This window comes from Rhinatrema bivittatum, chromosome 8 (genome assembly GCF_901001135.1).
Source record: "Rhinatrema bivittatum chromosome 8, aRhiBiv1.1, whole genome shotgun sequence".
Classification (NCBI taxonomy): Eukaryota; Metazoa; Chordata; class Amphibia; order Gymnophiona; family Rhinatrematidae; genus Rhinatrema; species Rhinatrema bivittatum.
This window is the reverse complement of record NC_042622.1, coordinates 160,862,811-160,882,743: the sequence shown is the minus strand read 5'-3', so window position 1 is coordinate 160,882,743 and position 19,933 is coordinate 160,862,811. Positions and strand designations below refer to the sequence as shown.

Sequence of the window (19,933 nt, the reverse complement as noted above, 5' to 3'; positions counted from 1 at the left end):
ATTCCATCTTCTGAACAACCAGGAAATGCTGGGAATTGTGCCAAAGTCTAGAACTGAAGCGCATAATGGTCAGCAGGAAGTATAAGGTAATTTCCTGTTAAATCACTTCCTGTGGGGTGGTTTTCTGGTCTTTGTTGGAATTCCTCTTAGCTAATTTATATAACAACCATTCATGCAAATCCAGTCTGAAAAATGTTTTAAGAACTCAGGGCTTCCAACCCAAATTCTGCAGTCTTTTAAGAAGATAAAACCTTTGTGATAATTTATATCAGAGATGCCCATGCAGCCATGACTTTAGCATGCAATACATTCCTAGCTACCAGTCTACAGTTTGGGTACCTCTGAATATTGTGTTAGGAAGCCCAAGAAATGTGTGCAGGAGTTCAACGCGGTTTTTCCCAGCACAAATAAACCCTTTTTGTTCAACTTCTCTCCCTAAATATATGAACAGAAATGTACATTCGAGAGAGCTTTAAAATGAGATTGACCTGCCAGGCTATAGAAAACAGAGTGGTAATATTTCTGGGATCATTGGACTGGAGCAGGGACTGGGCTCAGTACAAGGGGGTGGGTGGGAAGTGCTCATCGAGTTCTGCACTGATTTACTAGTTAATATGTTCGCAGGATCCTATTTCTTGAAGAGAAACATTTATGATTCCAGTTGCCTTTCTTACAAAACCTTTTTTGTTCATTCTTCTGAGCCAAAGTACAAGGCTTATTGGATTTTATAAAGTAAACACTCAGCTCCTTTCTGTTCTCTAACAAGTGAAAACTAAATGAAGTAAATCTCTACAGCCATGTCAAGGCAGTTCTGTCGTTCTCCTCACGACGACGACGACACAGTTCCATATCCCGTTATCTACCTCAACAGGTCCTCTTCCAACCACAGCCTCCCCTTCTTGTGCCTAAACCTGAACGGGTTCCTGCCAGCAAGCACCAACACCCAGTCCCTATCCATGTATCATCTTGGATGCAGCAACAGCTGCGCTACACATCAAGTGCCTTCTGCGGAAATAAATTCTGAACCTCTTCCCTCACCCGCTCACATTCCAGGAAGGATTTCTGATGGGAAGTTCTTAGGAACTGCTGCTTGAAAGAACCTTATGCAGAGCTTTCAGATATTTAGGAAAGAAATACAAGATACTAAAATGTACAGATGGCAAGGGATGTGCGTTTCCCCCGGTTTCTTCCTCTTCATGGGGGTTTCCAGCTTGGTCAGACTGTTCCCAACTGAGTATATTGTGCCACGAGCCTTTATTTGCATCTGTTCAGGGGCTTTCCCCATTTGAAGCCCCCGCTAGCTAGCTCCGCCATTGCAGTGGCAATCCTCTTACTGAGAGGCACAAAAAAGTTCAATTCAGTTTAAATTTTCAGTTTATTTAATTTAGAAACCACTAACCTGGCACAGCCAGTGGATCCCGTTGTAGAATGGCTGAGTTCCTGGCACTGCAGCGACCTCATCCATGACCAGCTGAGGGGCTCACAAACCAAACCGTGCTCTCCTGCTCAGCAGTGCACAACACTACCGCTAAGCCTGTCACAGGGCCAGGCAAGAGATTATTTACATTAAAAGTGAATTGAGAAGAATTTGCAAAGTTTCTTACCTTAATCTTCTACCCAAACTTAAAAAAGCACAAAAGTGACCTATGAACACTTTTTTTTTTTTGCTAGAATTTACTGTGTTTCTCAGTAGCTCTGGCAGCCGCAACGGTAGTGTCTGCCCTCCTCCGCCCCAACCCATAAAGGCATGAGACATGATACCAGCGCACCACAAGGAATTAAGACATCCACAGCAACAAATTTAGGACATGGCGTGAATTGGATAAACAGGCCGCAGCTTTATTCAGCATATTATTACATGTAAAATAACCAGTGCCCGAGCAGCCCTGGTAACAGCCAGCCTGCGCCGCCCGCCGTGTACCAAGCAAGACAGCATCGTAAAAACCTGGGCCCAGCCATGTTCCCCCAAGTAAGTGGGCCACACCTCCCACGGTGTCACGACGCCCCGCCATTCGCCATAAGGTGCCAGCATACCGCTGAACCAGACTGTAGTGCACGCCTGCCCCATGTGCCCTACTATCTGCACTAACAAGTACAGAAAACAGGCAACTAACAGCTCAAACTGCCTAATCCCATATGCCCTCCAGCCCCTTGGATGGACCCCAGCAGTACCAAACACATGTATCGCGCACATGATGTATAACACGCTCTGCCCCCGTACTACCAAAATCTGTCCCTAGAATATAACTACCAGGGTGGGGGAAGCTGCCAGTTAGCCAGCCCTTGTAAATGTGCAGCGGTGTTTGCTCGGGTGTGACCGCCTATTCTCCTCTCTCCCCCTCCCACACTCTGCAGCCACATGACAGAAGGGGTGGGGGGGGGGGGGGGGTGGGGAGTGGAGAGCTGCCGAACATATCGCAGGCCCAATGCACCGCACTTCATTGGGTTGCCACAGGCCTCCATTTGGCGGCCGATTACTGGTGGGTTCTGGGCGAGTGCACAGGCCCGGATATTTACTGTATTTTTGTCAGGAAAGCATTTAATAACAGAATGAAGACTGAAAGTTTTGTGACACGTAGGCAATCCCCCTAAATTATTTGCAAAGTGAGAAATTGTATTCCTTCCTAATATGGTAGTTAAAAGTCAATAGGCATCCTGCTGCTTCCTACGTGTTTGAGCCTTCTGCAGCCAACAATATGTTGACTTAGCTTAATATGTTGATTTAAGAAAATGATACTATGGCTACCACACGGAGTCTGAAGTCGATATTCAGTGTGGCTGGTGAGTGGGAAAGATAGCCAGAGACGAGGACTGAAGCGGGCTGCTGGATATCCAGCTAACTTTAGGACAGGTGTTTCTCTGACCAGACTCTCTCACAAGTATACGTCGTGCCCAGACTCCTGATGCACATGGACTTGGCTCTTTAGTTGGGTACTGCCGAATATCCGCACTCCCTGACTAAAATCGGAGTGCGCCCGTGGAATGCCTCCATCGCTGACCCTCTCTTTATCTGGCTAAATTTTGCGCAGGTAATGAATTAGATGGACAGCATGGGGGGAAATATTAAAATCTTGAGTTTTGTCCAAGCCCTCTGAATATTGAACTCTGGTCTTTTTTTTCCCGTCACTTGGTTTTCTGCTGTGTGTGTGTGTGTGTGTGTGTGAATGAAAGGTCATACGTGTGAGTTTGCGTGTGGCGATGTATGTCTGTGTAGCTCTCTGTCTTGGGGGCGCCCCGTCTTCTTGCTAGCCGAGCCATGGCAGCGATTGTTTGCCGGGGGCGCAGACTGAGATTCCTCCCAGGATGTGTGTAGCAGGAGCCTGGGCAGTAGGATTCGATCAGCCAGTGTTCTTGAGATCTGATGTGCGCTTCTGTTATAGTTACTGCATCGTCTCCATCCGGATCTGTCTCTCTTGCAACGTTTTACTTATTTTGGGCTGATGTAGTTCTCTTCTGGTTTGTCTGAGGCTTGGGAGTCTTCTGTCTGGGTGGGGCAAGGTGTATCTGTTGTGAGAAGGGGGCTTGTGTGTGTGTGTGTGTGTGTGTGTGTGTGTGTGTACATGAATCCGGTTTTGCTGCTTGTAATGCTTCTGATACCACTGGCACATTTTCCAGTGCAAATATTTTTTCCCATAAAAGGAAGGTTAAGCACTGAGCAGGGCTGCCAGACGGCGTCAGTACAGAGGAATGTACAGCAGCGGAGCACCTCCTTTCTGCCTTCACAGTACTGATGGGACCATCACTCCTGCATGAATGCTAACTAACCTGATGGCATGCCTGCTCTGCTCCCTTTTTGTGTGTGACAATCGATGCCCTTGTGTCTCCCGGTCAAAGCTGGCTGTTTATGCTTTAGCCTCCCTCCTGCCGCTAATCTCTTCTTGAACCTGCCTTTGTGGCAGAAACCATGTTACATGCGACAGTTCTGTGTGCCTCTGCTACTAACGCTCCTTTGCCATCCTCCTCCTAGCTCAGTGGGAATCAGTAACGTGGCACCGGCATGACAAAAGTCTCCATTTGCAGCCATCCGGTTCTTAAAAGAGCCTCCTGCCATTCCAAGTCTGGTCATTGCAGCCCCAGTCCTCCGGCTGGGAGTCGTGGGCCTTCAGTCCAGTCACCAGGTGTCTCTCTCTCAGAGGTAGCCATGCTGCTATCCACTGGGAGTGGTAGGGAGGGGCATCTCTTCTGCTGGTGAGGAAAGGGCTTTTCTCCCAGCGGAGGGGGTGGCTCTTTCCCTGGGTTCATGCAGAGGTATTCCCCAGCTCAGAGCTGCCTGTCCGGGCAAAGTGGGATGGTTTGCAGCCTCCTAGTCACAAGGTTCATTTCTGTTTTCTCTTGTTTTTATTAGTTCTGGGCTGTGACTCAACATTTCCAGCCCCCTTTTTTTTTTTTTTCCCAAGTCCTTCTTGCCATTTTTTTTCTCTCTGTCTTTTAGATGGTTTAGTCTCGAAGTGCAGTCCTGTAGCAGCATGCCTCTCCTGATATTCCCCCTTCCCTCTCACTTTCTGTGAAAATCTAGCTTGTGTTTCCAGACATGCTCGTTTTGAAATAAAACCACAATCTGGCAGCAGCAGGAAGCGGCAGTGGTGGATTCAGAGAAAAGTTGGTAGTGAGCGTAGAATTTTCCGCAGTGAAATAAAAGTACAGAGGAGCAGCAGACAGCCTGGCTGTGGAGGATTGCTCCCTCATTTGATGCAAGGGAGTTTGGCTGTGAAGGCTTCCGTGGATTTGCAGACATGAAATACAGGGCAGCGGTGAGATGCATATTACTCTGTGCTTTTGGCGTACATCAACTCTTTTTTTGCATTGGTTTATGTTTGAGCTTGTGCCTGTCTTTGTCGGTCTGTCCTGTGGCTCTGTTTCTCTGTCTCTCTCAAGGTATTTGGGGCCATGCTTGTATTTTGGAAAGAGTGTTTCAGTCGGAAAGTTTTTGGTTCTTTAGACATTGGAAAAAGGGATATTTTTCCTGCTGATCTTTTGCTTTCAGCACTGGGAATGTTTGGAAGCAGTTTTCTGTCTTGCTCTTTTGTCCATTTAATCGCCGAGGTACCAGAAGACAGCAGATGGGTTGATTGTTGGCGATGTGCTCTCGTTCTTATGAGGAGTTCTGCCTTTTTTAGAGATGCAGTACACCCACTGAAAGTACTGCAGACACAGTGTTTGGGTAAAAGTTCACTTTCACGTGAAAGTTGCCAGTAATTGAAAATTCAGTTTTGGGCCAGCCTGGTGTGGCTCAGGGGAACCTGAGTTGAATTCAAGGCTCAAATCTTCTGCTCCCCGAATCTGCTGGACATGCTGCAGAGGCAGCGTTCATCCTCCCGGAGGGAGGAAGTCCTATCATTTATGCAGTAATGACACGTAGTGGCAAGATTTTGGAAGGAGCACAGTCACTGCAATGTCTGCATTAAAGCATAAAATTGGGAGGAAAAAAAATCTCTTTATCGTTGCAAATGAAGGCTCATGGCACCGTATCCCAGCCATAGGGCCGATAGAGTTGCAAACCCAAAGGAGCCAGAGGAAATGGCTAGATTAAAAAAAAAAATAAATTCAGGGGTACATAGTCACTATCCGGATAGCAAAGTTAGCCAGATAGACTTATCCAGATGTCTTTGGAGATATATTCAATACTGAAGCTGCACTACTGAATATCATCGACTGTTGCTATCCTTAAGCAATAACCTGAAACTCTTGATGAAAATCTAAATTGCTCTCTGCTTCTACGGCAGTAGGTAATGGGGAATTAGACTCGAACAGCAAGCAACAATGGCCGACTTTGATGGTCTGGGAAACTGATAAGTACGGGGGTGACTTGTAGGGAGCGGCAGAAACTTCCTTGAGCTTCCTGGGCAGACTGGATGGACCGTTGGTCCTTTTCTGCCATCATTTCCTTGTTTCTATCTTAAAGTTAACAGGCTAACTTTTATCCGGCTAACTTTAGGACAGCTTTTTGTTGCAACCAGATTTAGCCGGATAAGTTATCTGCCTAACTCTGAATATCGGAGTTAGTTGGATAACTTATCCGGCTAACATCCTCCCTAAAATACCTTCAGAACGCCCTAGGTTATCCCGCTAAAATTTAGCCGGATAATAAGATATCCAGCTAAAAAATGCCCATATATTCATAAATGCCTCTGAGTATGGACCTCTTGATTTTTTTTCAAGTTTGACACTCAGAATACTGTCAGGGTGCTTATGATGTTGCTGTATATTTTGGACCTTATAGTTGATGCTTTTAAACCAAGCATCAGCTTCTGCCCTAACACAGGACTGCTATCTAAGAAGATGCATAGCAAAATCTAGACCATGCAACAGCTGGAGAGGAGGACATCATAATGCCATAATAGATGATGGCAAGAAAACATGTCAATTGTCCCATTCATGCTGCCTAATTATTTCTGTCCAAGCTGCCAACCATAGAAACTTCAATCCTTACCCAAGTGAGGTTGTTTTCTTCTCTCTTCCTGATTAGATAAAATCCCTTACTTAATGTAATACCCTTCACCATTCCTCTATTTTACCATCACGTGGTGTAGCAATCTGTACAACTGCCAAAGTTAGTGAGGCAGTTGGCCAAACGTCCAGCCTCCTAAGACCCGTCCTTGGCCACACCAACCTGTCAGTACCAACCCGGTTGAGTTTTAGGGCCTGTTGCTACCAACTTGGCTACCCTATGGTTTGCTGTGCCACTTGGTTGGTTTTTTTTTTCCCTCTCCTAGTTCTGTCCTTATGCTGGACAACTTGCTGGACAGTACCACAACTTGCTGGACAGTACCACCCCCTCTTCCCCCCGCCTACCCCAGTTCACCACCTCCAGTCTGTTGGCATCAACACCCAGTTGAATTCTGGGACGTTGTAGCTGGGTGCCCCCAATCCAGCTAACTTGCCTGCAGTAGTATCACTGTGTGCTTTCTTTTATCTTTCCTTGTGTCCTCTTTATCCCCTTTCTCCTTGCCTCTACCTTTGAGGGAGTGAGAAATGAGTTTTTGTAATACTGCAACTTTACAACTCTGTTCCTACCACTGTCTTCTTTATCTGGCCCATGTGTGTGTGCATTCGGTTATCCTGCTGCTTTCTACTACCTCTGCTGATAGGCTAGTCCCTTAGTAAATTATTTCTCATGTTCTTTGAAGCTTTCTCCCTCCAGCATCCTATCATGACCCCTTACCCTCACAATACCTTTTCTGTGGAAAATTTCCCCTTCCTCTTATGACTTATTGAAGGCTGCTAAGTATTTGAAAGTTTTTCCTATCTCCTCCTTTTTTTTTTTTTTTCCTTCAGCAGATAAGCTTGAAACACTCAATGTTTCATTGTAGAATTTGTGATACAGGCCCTTTTTATCATATTTGTAGTCCTCCTCTGGACCACTTCTATCCTCTCCATGCCCTTATACATCAGGAAATATTTCTTCTTGGAGAGGGTGGTGGATGCCTGGATTGCCCTTCTGAAAGAGGTGGTGAGGACAAGAAGAGTAAATGAATTTAAAAGACCCTTACAACTTCTTCAGAATGCTGCTGCCAGAGTTCTGACGGGTAAAAGAAAATTTGATCATATCACACCCGTATTCAAGCAATTACAATGGCTCACAATTGAACAAAGAATCGAATTTAAGATCCTCTCAACTTTACAGAAAGCAATATACAAAGCAGACTACACCGCACTTGATGACATCATTCATATCCAGTATTCTCCACGCACAACAAGATCAACTAGTAAAATACAGCTAGTGATTCCATCACTCCCTTTTGCTAAACTCTCTTCCACCAGAAACAGAGCCATTTCTATCATCGGCCCAAAACTATGGAACTCTTTACCTCAGTTCCTCGCCTCTCAAGAAAACCCAAAATCTTTTAAGAAAGAACTAAAAGCCTGGCTACTCTGCCAATCTCATACTGACAGCCTGCTCAACAATCTCAAAACTTAATCCCACAGCTTCCCATATTTTGCCATTTATTCCCCCCCTCTGTCTAATCATCCTGTTTCCTACAGATATCTAAGACTATCTTATCATTATACTTGATCTCTGTCTACTCAATGTACCTTTCCTTTGGTACACCTTATCTGGTTTATTTTCAATATGCCTATCCTCTGGGATAGCTTGCCTTGTCCATATGTTTGACATGACAGTTCTCAGATTGTTAAATGCTGTTGTTTCTTCAATGTCTTCAATAGTTTTATGTATCAGGTTGTTATAATTGTAAACCGGAGTGAAGGCTACTCTGCTCTACCTCGGTATATAAAAAATGCTAAATAAATAAATAAATAAATAAAAGGGCATGTGATAAACACTGGGGATCCCTAAAGGTTTGGGGTTGGTAATGAAGAAAAGGAGTGACCTGTGTTAAGTTTAGGTGTAATATTTCTGCATGGGGGTAACCTGCACAGAGCGGCAGTTACTGCCTTTAACAGAAACATGGGGGTAACCTGCACGGAGCGGCAGTTACTATCCTTAACAGAAACATGGGGGTAACCTGCACGGAGCGGCAGTTACTACCCTTAACAGAAACATAGGGGTAACCCTGCATGGAGCGGTAGTTACTACCTTTAACAGAAACATGGGGGTAACCTGCATGGAGCGGTGGGGGTAACCTGCACAGAGCGGTAGTTACTACCCTTAACAGAAACGTGGGGGTAACCTGCACGGAGCGGCAGTTACTACCCTTAACAGAAACGTGGGGGTAACCTGCACGGAGCGGCAGTTACTACCCTTAACAGAAACGTGGGGGTAAACTGCACGGAGCGGCAGTTACTACCCTTAACAGAAACGTGGGGGTAACCTGCACGGAACGGCAGTTACTACCCTTAACAGAAACGTGGGGGTAACCTGCACGGAGCGGCAGTTACTACCCTTAACAGAAACGTGGGGGTAACCTGCACGGAGCGGTTGTTACTATCCTTAACAGAAACGTGGGGGTAACCTGCATGGAGCGGTGGGGGTAACCTGCACGGAGCGGCAGTTACTACCCTTAACAGAAACGTGGGGGTAACCTGCACGGAGCGGCAGTTACTACCCTTAACAGAAGCGTGGGGGTAACCTGCACGGAGCGGCAGTTACTACCCTTAACAGAAACGTGGGGGTAACCTGCACGGAGCGGCAGTTACTACCCTTAACAGAAACGTGGGGGTAACCTGCACGGAGCGGCAGTTACTACCCTTAACAGAAACGTGGGGGTAACCTGCACGGAGCGGCAGTTACTACCCTTAACAGAAACGTGGGGGTAACCTGCACGGAGCGGCAGTTACTACCCTTAATAGAAACGTGGGGGTAACCTGCACTGAGCGGCAGTTACTACCCTTAACAGAAACGTGGGGGTAACCTGCACGGAGTGGCAGTTACTATTATAAGAAACTTGCTGGGTAGACTGGATGGACCATTTGGTCGTTTTCTGCCAACAATACTATGTTACTACGGTATGGATAACTGTGAGCTGGTAGGTTTAGTGTATTTGAATGTTCAGAAGGTCTTTGACAAAGCCCTTCATGAGAGACTCGTGAGAAAAAATAAAATGTCATGGGATAGGAGGCAATGTCTGTTGTGCATTGCAAACTTGTTAAAAGACAGGAAACAGAGAGTAAGATTAAATGGTCTATTTTTTCAATGGAGAAGGGTAAGCAGTGAAGTGCCTTGGACCACTGCTGTTCAATATATTTATAAATGATCTAGAAAGGGGAACAGCGAGCGAAGTGATCAAATTTGCAGACATAACAAAATTATTCCTGCTTGTTAAATCACAAGCCGATTGTGAAAAATTGCAGGAGGACCTTGCGAGACTGGGATTTCAAATGGCAGATGAAATTTAATGTGGACAAGTGCAAAGTGATGCACATGGGGAAAAGTAAACCACACTGTAGTTACACAATGTTAGGAGTTACCACCCAGGAGAAGGATCTGGGTATCATTGTGGACAATACTTTGAAATCCTTGACTCAGTGTGCAGCGGTGAAAAAAAGAAATAGAATGTTAGGAATTATTAGCAAAGGAAGGAGACTAAAATGGAGGATGTCATAATGCCTCTGTATGGCTCCATGGTGAGACCACACCTGGAGTACTGTGCGCAGTACTGGTCACCGCATTTCTAAAAAAAAAAAATATATATATATATTCTGAACTGAGAAGGGTGTCCAAAATGACAGAGGATCGAACGACTCCCCTGTGAGGAAAGGCTATAAAGACATTAGAGCTTTCAGTTTGGTAAAGAGATGACTGAGGGGGAAATGATAGAGGTCTATAAAATTATGAGTGGAATAGAACAGCTTTACTTTTCAAAATATACAAAAACTAGGGGACATTCCATGAAGTTAGTGAGTAGCACATTTAAAACAAATCAGAAAAAAAACATGTTTCATTCAACATGCAATTACGATCTGGAATTCATTGCCGGAGGATGTGGTAAAAGTAGTTAGTGTAGCTGGATTTAAAAAAGGTTTGGACAAGTTCTACTCCTGGGGGAATTCTGCACACAAAAAATACTGCAAAATTCTGCAAACTTTATGTTGGTCAAAATAACACAATTTACATGACAGTCTTTAAGTAATTACATTTTAAATTAATACAGAAAAAAGTTATTACTTAAAGATGCAGAATTTTAAATATTTTGAGCAGAATTTCCCTAGAAATTCACTGTAAGAGTGTCCCTTCCACTCGCTCTCCCTACTCCCCTGGCCACTTTGTCCTCTCAGGTCCCAACTCCTCCACCTGCCAGTATCTCTCCCCTCCATCTCTAGGCTCAACCCCATACACTCTATCGCCAGTCCCAGAGTTTGACCCCGTTCTCAGTACTGCCCCTCCCACAGGCTCCCTCTGTCCCTCCCTCTCTCACACACATGCTCCCTCTCTCTAGTACACATACACACACCCTCATACAGGCTCCCTCACTCTCTCGCACACACACACACATCCCCTCATACAGGGCCTTCTCTCTTGCATATACACTCCCTTTCTCTCTCACACATACACCCTCACACTGGCTACACATATTTACTCTCACCGGGTCCTTCATCTTTGCCGCGAGTGGAGCGCATCCCGAGGCACACCGGGGTCCTTCATCTTTGCCGCAAACGGCGCGCGCTCCGTTCGCAGCATGCCGGGGTCTCCTCTACCATTTTCTGCGCAGAGTTTGACAATTCTGCGCAGGGGGGGGGGGGGGGATTTTGTGCAAATTCTGCGCTCCACAGTAGCACAGAATTCCCCAGGACTAAAGTTCCTGGAGTGGAAGTCCATAAACTGTTAGTAACCAGATAGACGTAGAAAAAGCCATTACTTATCCCTGGGCATTAGCAACGTGGGACCTATTCACTCTTTGGGATCCTGCCAGGCACTTGTAACCTGTTGGAAACAGGATATTGGGCTTGATGGACTCTCGGTCTGACCCAGTATGGCATGTTCTTATATTAAGGACAAATTGAACCGAGCTGTGAAGGGTGTAGTCGGCACTTTCTTGAGCTTTTGAAGGATCTTGGGGTGTACTCCAGGGTAAAATAATTAAAAACAAAGAGATCAATATTCAATAAGCCAGCCAGCAGCAAAGTTATCCATTAAAGTTACTTGGATAACTTTAGCCAGATATTCAGCCGGAGGAATCTCTCATTAAATATATTTGGCTAAAGTTATCCGGGTAACTTGGCCAGCTTACTGAATATTGGTTTTATTATAAAGTAGAGGGCGAGCCGGCTTGATCCCTCCCCAAAAGTGCACTGCTAAGCCAGTGGGAGAAGGAGAGGCTTCACTATTAAATGCTGGTATGGCAGAGAGCTGTCAGTGAAAGGGCCAATCAGAGAGCCTGTGTAATGAATAAATGCATATTAAATGGAGGTTCCGCTCTCTGCCATACCGGCGTTTAATAGTGAAGCCTCTCCTTCTCCCACTGGCTTAGCAGTGCACGTTTGGGGAGCGGGGGAGGGAGGCTGGGAATAAGGCTGGAATTGGGAGGAGGATCGGAGCTGCTCTCCCACTACATATTAATTTAATTAGGACATCGGGAGGGAGCGGGGCAGGCTGCGGCTACACAGCTGCTCGTGGGTTTTTTATTTTGGCAGAAAGGCAGTTCTCTGGCTAACTTTAGGACTGCTTTTTTTTTTTTTTTACCTATCAGGGTTACCTGTAGAATTTGACCTGTCCTAGTGGTGGTGATCACAGCTTAGCCGGGGAAATGGAACCCTCACTCTGGAATGCCAGCGTCCTGCTTAGTTTTAGCCATGTAATGACTTGCACATCTAAAACGTAACAGCTTAGAGGGATATTCAAAATACAGGGTTTGTCTGGCTGAGGGTCGAACCTAGACAGACACACCCTTTTGAATATTGACCTCTAAATGACTGGGATCAATGTTTGTGTGGCAGGGGGAGCAGAGAGACTGGGAACTTTTGGGCATTAGCCACGATACTATTGATAAACTAAGTAGCTATTACATGGGATGGGAGGTGTGACTGAAGTGGGGGATTTTATAGGCTCATCTGCTCAAGATGGTAGAGTACAAATGAGGAGGGAAGAGAATGAAAATGGTCATAAGAACATAAGAAAATGCCATACTGGGTCAGACCAAGGGTCCATCAAGCCCAGCATCCTGTTTCCAACAGTGGCCAATCCAGGCCACAAGAACCTGGCAAGTACCCAAAAACTAAGTCTATTCCATGTAACCATTGCTAATGGCAGTGGCTATTCTCTAAGTGAACTTAATAGCAGGTCTTGCATACAGAGTGATGTACTACAAGTGGTTTCACGCTATGGCTGGCAGCTGGGATATATCCTTACAGTGCTAGAAAGGTGGGATATAGATACTTGAAATTTGTTTAAATAAAATAGTAATGGTGTGGATATTATTGTAATGATTCCAGTGAAGGGAATAATTACTTCAGTCTCTGGAGGACATGAAGGTAAGCCATTCGCTGCAGAATACGGGTGAGCAGGATTATTTTTTTTGTGGATGGTAGTTCTGAGTCTCAGGTCCCAAGGGTGAGGAGATCGTATCGGAACAGCAAACGTTCCTCTGGGAATTCCTGGCCGTTTGAGTAAGCTGTTATTCTTCCTCTGCCGCAGACCGTGCCAGGGTACAGCAGTTAGGGGCTCATCCACAGAACATGGATATTAAAGGGCTCTGGGTCCTCGTGCAGGCAAGAAAGACTCTGCTGGTGCCTAATGGTTACCACCTCCCTCAGCATGAGCAAGAAGCTGGAAATGTGGAGCGCTCCGATGAGGGGCAGGAAGAAGGGAAGGATGCACAGTGCAGCAGTTGTGTGGAAGAAGAGGTAGGCTGGGAATGGAATGATGATGGCCTTACGTCTCTTGAATTTTTGAGAGCTTGTATGCTTGCATGACAAAGGCAGTGGGAGTAGGAAGCAGCCTGACAGGATCCTCTTGTGGAAAATCTGCTTCAGCCAGCCACTTGAGGATTTGTTTTTTTTTTTTTTTTGCTATGAAACATGTCAGGAATTTGTAAATGAAAGTGGCGTGTTTATAACAAGGGGGTTCACACTGGCTGAGGGCTTTTCATGGTGGAGCTGCTGGACAATCTTAGTGCTATTATACTAATGCAAGGTGCGGCTGGGAACAAGTAATATTGTTTAAATCTAGTTTCCGTGTCTAGCTGAGGGCTTAAGATTAGTGGTTTTCAAACTCTGGCACCCATTCCAGCTATTTTGTGGAGACAGGAGCATGCAGCCTCCTTTCACTACCAACTTCGGGCTCTGCGGTGTTGGCAGGAAGCTGAGCCATGTGGTACCCGTATCCCATGTTGTCCCCACAAGGGGATGAGGGGTGAGAGCTAGGCGGGAGGGAGTGTGGAAGGGTTATGGGGTGAGCAGTGCGGAAGGACCTTCAACAGGGTTCTGCGGGAAAAAAGTTTTTGAAAAACACAGAAGCATAAGCATAAGGTGACTGAATTCTGTCTTGTGTGTTTGGTGATTTGATTTTTGTTTTAAGTTTCTCCATGTTAGAACGCTATCAGTTTGTTCCTATTAAGTTTAGTTGTCTATTCTGACCACTGTTTGGACTCATAGGGGTGCAGCTTGGAAGTGAAATCCTATTTTTGGATGATTATTTTTCTTAATATTGAGATTCTTCTGAGAACAGCACATGGGAATTAGACATGTTTTCTGTTTAATTGCATGCTGAAACAGCTGGTGATCAACAGAGCCCTAGGGACGCAAGAGAGATTGAAAATATGTTTTCAAGTAATTAAATAGATCACTGGTTTTGCAGCTCCTTTTTGCATAGGACCGATGAAAATCACAATGTTAACAACTTTATCACAATTTTGATATTCTAAATTGAAACTCAAACTCGGGGTTTTAGAAGATGCTACGGTTTTAAGTTGAACCAAGTTATCGATGTATGGGAAGTCCAAGGATGCGTTTATTACAGAGCTTGCGGATTAGGCAGGAGAAAGTTGGGTTAGGAAGACGGATGTGCAGTACAAGCGTCCATTTTATCCCGCCACAGATAACTCACAGGCACAATATACAGGCACGCCTGCAGCGTATGTATTGTGCATGTATATTGAGTGCGCACACTTTTTTTTTGTTTTGTTTTGTTATCGAGCCCTTCCTTTTTTTTGTAAATTTCAGTCCCTGCAAACAGTGGATCTTAGATTTTGTTTTGTTTTTTCTTGAGCCCTTGGCTCGCAGTTTGACTTCTCCTGGGTCACAGCTGCTGCTCTGAACTCTAGACCAGGGGTGGCATTTCGGCATCAGTATTCAACATATTTCTAATTCCATTGTATAAACGTTTGGCAATCCTGGGGCTTTCTTTCTTTTTTCATTTATGTGAATGACATTCAATCTCTGGTTCCTATAAAGGTTACAATTGCCTCTGCAATGGATTATCTGAAAATCTATCTGGAAGCAATTCAGTGTTGGATGTCTCACGATTGATTGGTTTTGAATCTTTCAAAATTAGAGAAGGTTATTTCTATCTAGATCCAAAGATGTCCTCGCAAAGCTTGAGTTTTCTTTAAAAGGTTGTACAATTAAAATCTCATCAGCGGTGAGAGATCTCAGGATCATGTTGGATCCAAGGCTCTCAATGTCTGCCCATAATAAACAAATTATCCGAACTGGATTTTATAAGATCCGTATGTTGAAGAGGCTGAAACCCCTGTTAGAACCCCCAGATTCCAGACTTGTCCAGTCTTTGCTTCTGGCATATTTAGACTATTGTCATTCCCTTTTGCTTGGCCTTCCTGATTCAACACTATGCCAGTTGCAACTGCTACAAAACTCAGCAGCTTGCTTACTATCTGGAAACACGAGGTTTGACCATATTACTCTGGTCCTTGCTAAATTACATTGCCTGCCTATATCTTTGAGAATTGAATATACCGTAAAATCCTTATGCTCATCCATAAATTAATTAATCAGGTAAACACCCCATGGCTTGGTGAAGTCTTAAGAATATATATCCCCTCATGTTCATTACGTTCACGGAACAAAGTTGCTAGAAATTCCATCAATAAAAACAGCGTATGTAGGTGAGATCAGAGACCTTCTCCATAGGTGGTCCTACCCTATGGAATAATATGCCAGAATCATTGAGAGGTGAATTATCCACGCCTACATGTAAGAAAAGCTGAAAGACCTGACTATTTCAGAGACGTTTTGGACCTATAGCATTTTAGAAGCATAGAAGTAGTGAATGGAAGTGATATTTGGCCCTGATTTTACAGTTGATTTCAGAATGGCATTTTGAAATGTTTCTTTTTATTTTATCCTTTTATTTTTTTAGATTTTATGTTTGATTTTAAGTTTGGAAACTGCATTGATGTATTATGATTTGCAGTATATAAGTGACTGTAAATAAATAAATAAAACTCTGGTCCTCAAGAGCCACAAACAGGCCAGGTCTTCAGGATATCCAGAATGAATATACATGAGAGAGATTTGCATGCACTACCTCCACTGTATGTAAATACATCTCATGCATATTCATTATGGATATCCTGAAAACCTGGCCTGTTTGTGGCTCTTGAGGACCAGAGTTTTAACAGGCAAGGTTTTCAGGATATCTATAATGAATATGCATAAGATGTATTTACATACAGTGGAGGTAGTGCATGCAAATCTCTCTCATGTATATTCGTTCTGGATATCCTAAAAACTTGGCCTGTTCGTGGCTCTTGGTGACCGGAGTTGGCCACCCCTGCACTAGACTACTCCTCTGGTAACAGATTCCACTGCTTGATAGTGCCTTTTCACTTAGAACACAATCTATGATTTGTTTTAAATCTGCAGGTGCTAGTTTCATGAAGGGTCCCCCTAGTCTTAGTATTATCTGAAAGGTAAATAACTGTCCTTTATTTACCCGTTCCACCCCACTCATGATTTTATAAACTCCTCTCAAGTTCTCTCTCAACCGTCTCTTTTCCAAGCTGAAGAGCCCCAGCCTGTGCAGCCTCTCATCGTAGGAGAGGTGGTCCTTCCCCTTTATCATTTCTCTCACCCTCCTCTGCACCTTCTCTAGTTCTGCTGCCTTTCTTGAGATAATGTGACCAGAACTGCACACAGTACTCGATGTGTAGTTGTACCTTGGCTGGATACAAAGGCAATAGGATATTCCCTGTACGTACCCAGATCAGTCCAGACTCCTGGGTTTTGCCTCCCTTCCAGCAGATGGAGACAGACATTTTTACAGCCACCAGCATATAACCTGGGGTAGCACCTGCAGCCCCTCATTATTTCTCTGTCTCCAGCAGATGGAGGAGGTGCAAAACATGCAGTTCTGAACCTCATTAAAAAAAAAAAAAAAAGAGGAGGAAAAGAAGGGTTTCTTCCAAGAGGATTTTCCTCCTAGGAGGTTGGCAGGTCCTGTGGGACCATCCCTCCTGACTGCAGGGATGGACGAGCAGGGGTTGGTTACCTAAATTTGCTCTGATTGCCATTCCGGAGGTTGAAAGCTGGTAGTCCAGTTCCCTTACCTTCTGGAGTTTGGGGGAACAAGCACCTTTGCCAGACTTCAAATAAGGCTGTCTTTTTTCCCTTTATTGTGACTGTGTCCAGCTGTTTTCTTGATGTAAAGTTCAGCTCCAAAAAAAAAAAAAAAGTGTTTGATCAGCGTTTTGGTCCATGTTTGCTTAGCCTTGTCTCTGCTTTCTCCCGGGCGCCGGTGGTGCAGGGAGGCAGCCCAGGGGAGTCTTCTCCTTTGTTATTGGGCTCCCTGGAGCTTTTTTTCTGTTTCCACCGTGCGGCTGTCTGCTGCGTGGTCCGCTTGGTGCTCAGACATGCCTAAGGAGGTCGATGCCCTGGTTCTTCCTTGGCCAAGCGATGTTCTCATATAGGTGTTTCTGCCGTGGCTTCTGGTGGGCAAGATACTCAAGAGAATAGAGGTCCACCCAGAAAGAGTAATTCTGGTGGCTCCAGAGTGGCCTCGACGGCCTTGTTTTGTGGACCCGGTCAATCTAGCAGTGGATGGTCCATTGAGGCTGGGACATCTTCCAAACCTGTTTCATCAAGGTCCCGTATTTTTCAATTAGGTGGATTGCTTTTGTCTAGCGGCTTGGCTTTTGAGCGGCAGCGTTTAAGGAAAAAGGGATATCCGGAGGATGTTATCACCACTTTGTTGCAAGCTTGTAAGTTCTCTACCTCTTTGGCTTATGCTAGCATATGGAGGGTTTTCGAGTCTTGGTGCGCTCATAAAGAAATTGATCCTCAGAGAGCCTTGTTGTCCCAGATTCTAGCTTTCTTGCAGGATGGGCTGGTTAAGGGCTTATCGTTCAACTCTTTAAGAGTGCAGGTCTCCGCCCTGGCCAGTTTTCAGGGCAAGGTCCCTGCTAGGCCACTGGCAGTGCATCCAGATGTGGTGTGTTTTCTTGGGGCAGCAAAGCATTTGTGCCCTTCTTCTTGGGCTGTCTGTCTGTCTTGGAGCCTGAATTTTGTCCTTAAGGGCTTGTGCGCAGGGCAGTTTGAGCCCCTTAGAAAGGCTACCATTAAATATCTCACTCTGAAGGTGGTTTTCTTGATGGCTATTTGTTCGGCCAGAAGGGTTTCGGAGATTCAGGCCTTGTCCTACAGGGAGCCTTTCTTATGGATCTCGGACTCAGGGAGGTCTTGTTGAGGACCGTTCCGTCTTTTCTGCTTAAGGTGGGGTCGGCATTCCACTTGAGTCAGTCAGTGGAGCTTCTGGCTTTTCAGAATCTAGAGTCTGGTACAGCTCATGCTTCAGAGTTGGTGCTTGGATGTCAGGCGGGCCTTGTTGCGGTACTTGGAGGTGAACAATAGTTTTAAGGTGTCGGATCACCTCTTTGTGCTGTGGAGTGGTGCAAAAAAGGGTCAGAAAGCTTCAAAGGCTACGATTGCTCATTGGTTGAAGGAGACTATTGTTCTGCTTACATTTGTTGCGGTCGTCCAGTCCCGGAGGGGTTTAAGGGCTCATTCGACGCGATCCCAGGCGGCCTGGGCAGAGTGTCAGCTAGCGTCTTCCCAGGAGATTTGCCGTCCAACGACTTGGAAGTCTTGGCATACTTTTGCCAGATACTATAGATTGGCTGTCCAAGCTCCGGAAGTTGCTGGTTTCGGGGAGTCCCACCCAGGTTAGGAAAGCTTTGGTATATCCCAGGAGTCTGGACTGATCTGGGTACATACAGGGAGAGGAAAATTGGTTCTAACGAGCTAATTTCGTTCCTGTAGTACCACAGATCAGTCCAGAGTCCCGCCCATTGGGGTAGGGTGAGTAGGAGAGTTCTGTCTGGTCTTTTTTATTATCTGAAGGAATGGCACAGGTTTTTTTGTCTTGCTTAAAATTTGTATCATTGTTGACAGTTTAATTCTTCTTTCCCCTGCTTGTTCGGGGAATATTGTATTCATAATTTGATTGGAAGTGTTTTTCGGTATTCGATTAGGTACATAGTAATACTGAGGGGCTGCAGGTGCTATACCAGGTTATATACAGGTGGCTGTAAAAATTTCTCTGTCTCCATCTGCTGGAAGGGATGCAAAACCCCAGGAGTCTGGACTGATCTGTGGGTACTACAGGAATGAAAATTAGCAGGTAGGATCCAATTTTCCTTTTTCCATTTTATTCTCTGCTCCTTTTCAGATCATTCTTAACATTCTATTTGCTTTTCTGACCGCTGCCATGCATTGAATTGAGGATTTCTATGTATTGACCACAAGGAATCCAAGGTCGTTTTCTGTGTAGTGAACTCACTATCATGTATGTACCTATAGTTGGGATCATTTTTCCCTATCTGCATCACTTTGCACTTTTTCTACATTAAATTTAATCTGCCTATCAGTGGCCCAGTCTCACAAGCTCTTTCTGCAGTTCCTTACAATTTGCTGCCGTTTTAAGAAATTTGAATAATTTGTGTCTGCAAATTTGATCCCCTTACTCATCGTCCCCTTTTCCAGATCATTTATGAATATGTTAAACAGCACAGGTCCTAGTACAGATTCCTGTGGTACTCTGCTGACCACCTTTCTCCATTTGGAAAACTGACCACTTAGTCCTATCCTCTGTTTCCTGCCTTTTCAGCAGTTACCAATCCACAATAAGACACTGCTTCCTGTCCCATGACTTTGTAATTTTGTGTTGTTTCCCTTAATTATCTCATGGGAGCGAGCGAGAGAGAGATCTGTAAGGTGATTGGACTCAATTTGATGTATGTTCTGTTTTTTTGTGAACCACCTAGAACGTTTGGATAACATGGTATGTACATTTTTAAAAATAAATAACTTCTGGTTTTCTTTCTGCTTAACCAACTGTTTGTTTAAGAATAGGCTCCTTATTACTTCTCTCCCCTTCTTTGCTGTGTTTCCTAACACAGGGCTGGAACATTTAGAAATCTTGAGTACCAATCAAAATTTTTAGGAATCAGAGCAAAAAATTATTTTTGGCACTCTTTTTTTTTTTTCAGGGTTTTTTGTTTATTTTACAGACTTTCCTTTTGCTCTTTTTTCTTTTTTCAGATGTTTTGCCTCATTTTTTGAAATGACAGCGAGCAGTCCCAAT

General features: G+C 44.8%; 1 protein-coding gene across 3 annotated transcripts in view; it reads left to right on the top strand.

Annotated features, from left to right (window-relative positions):
- The window catches only part of MYO1C (myosin IC), a 256,955-nt gene that overhangs the window by 58,581 nt on the left and 178,441 nt on the right, over positions 1–19,933 (top strand). Inside the window, exon 1 of one of the 3 annotated variants that reach the window (XM_029614575.1) lies at positions 4,434–4,751. The exons of the other annotated variants lie outside the window; for them this stretch is intronic. Within the exon in view, the coding sequence (XP_029470435.1) occupies positions 4,734–4,751 (18 nt within the window). The 5' untranslated portion in view covers positions 4,434–4,733. Of the gene's footprint in view, positions 1–4,433; positions 4,752–19,933 lie in introns of those variants that run through there. 3 annotated transcript variants of the gene reach the window in all.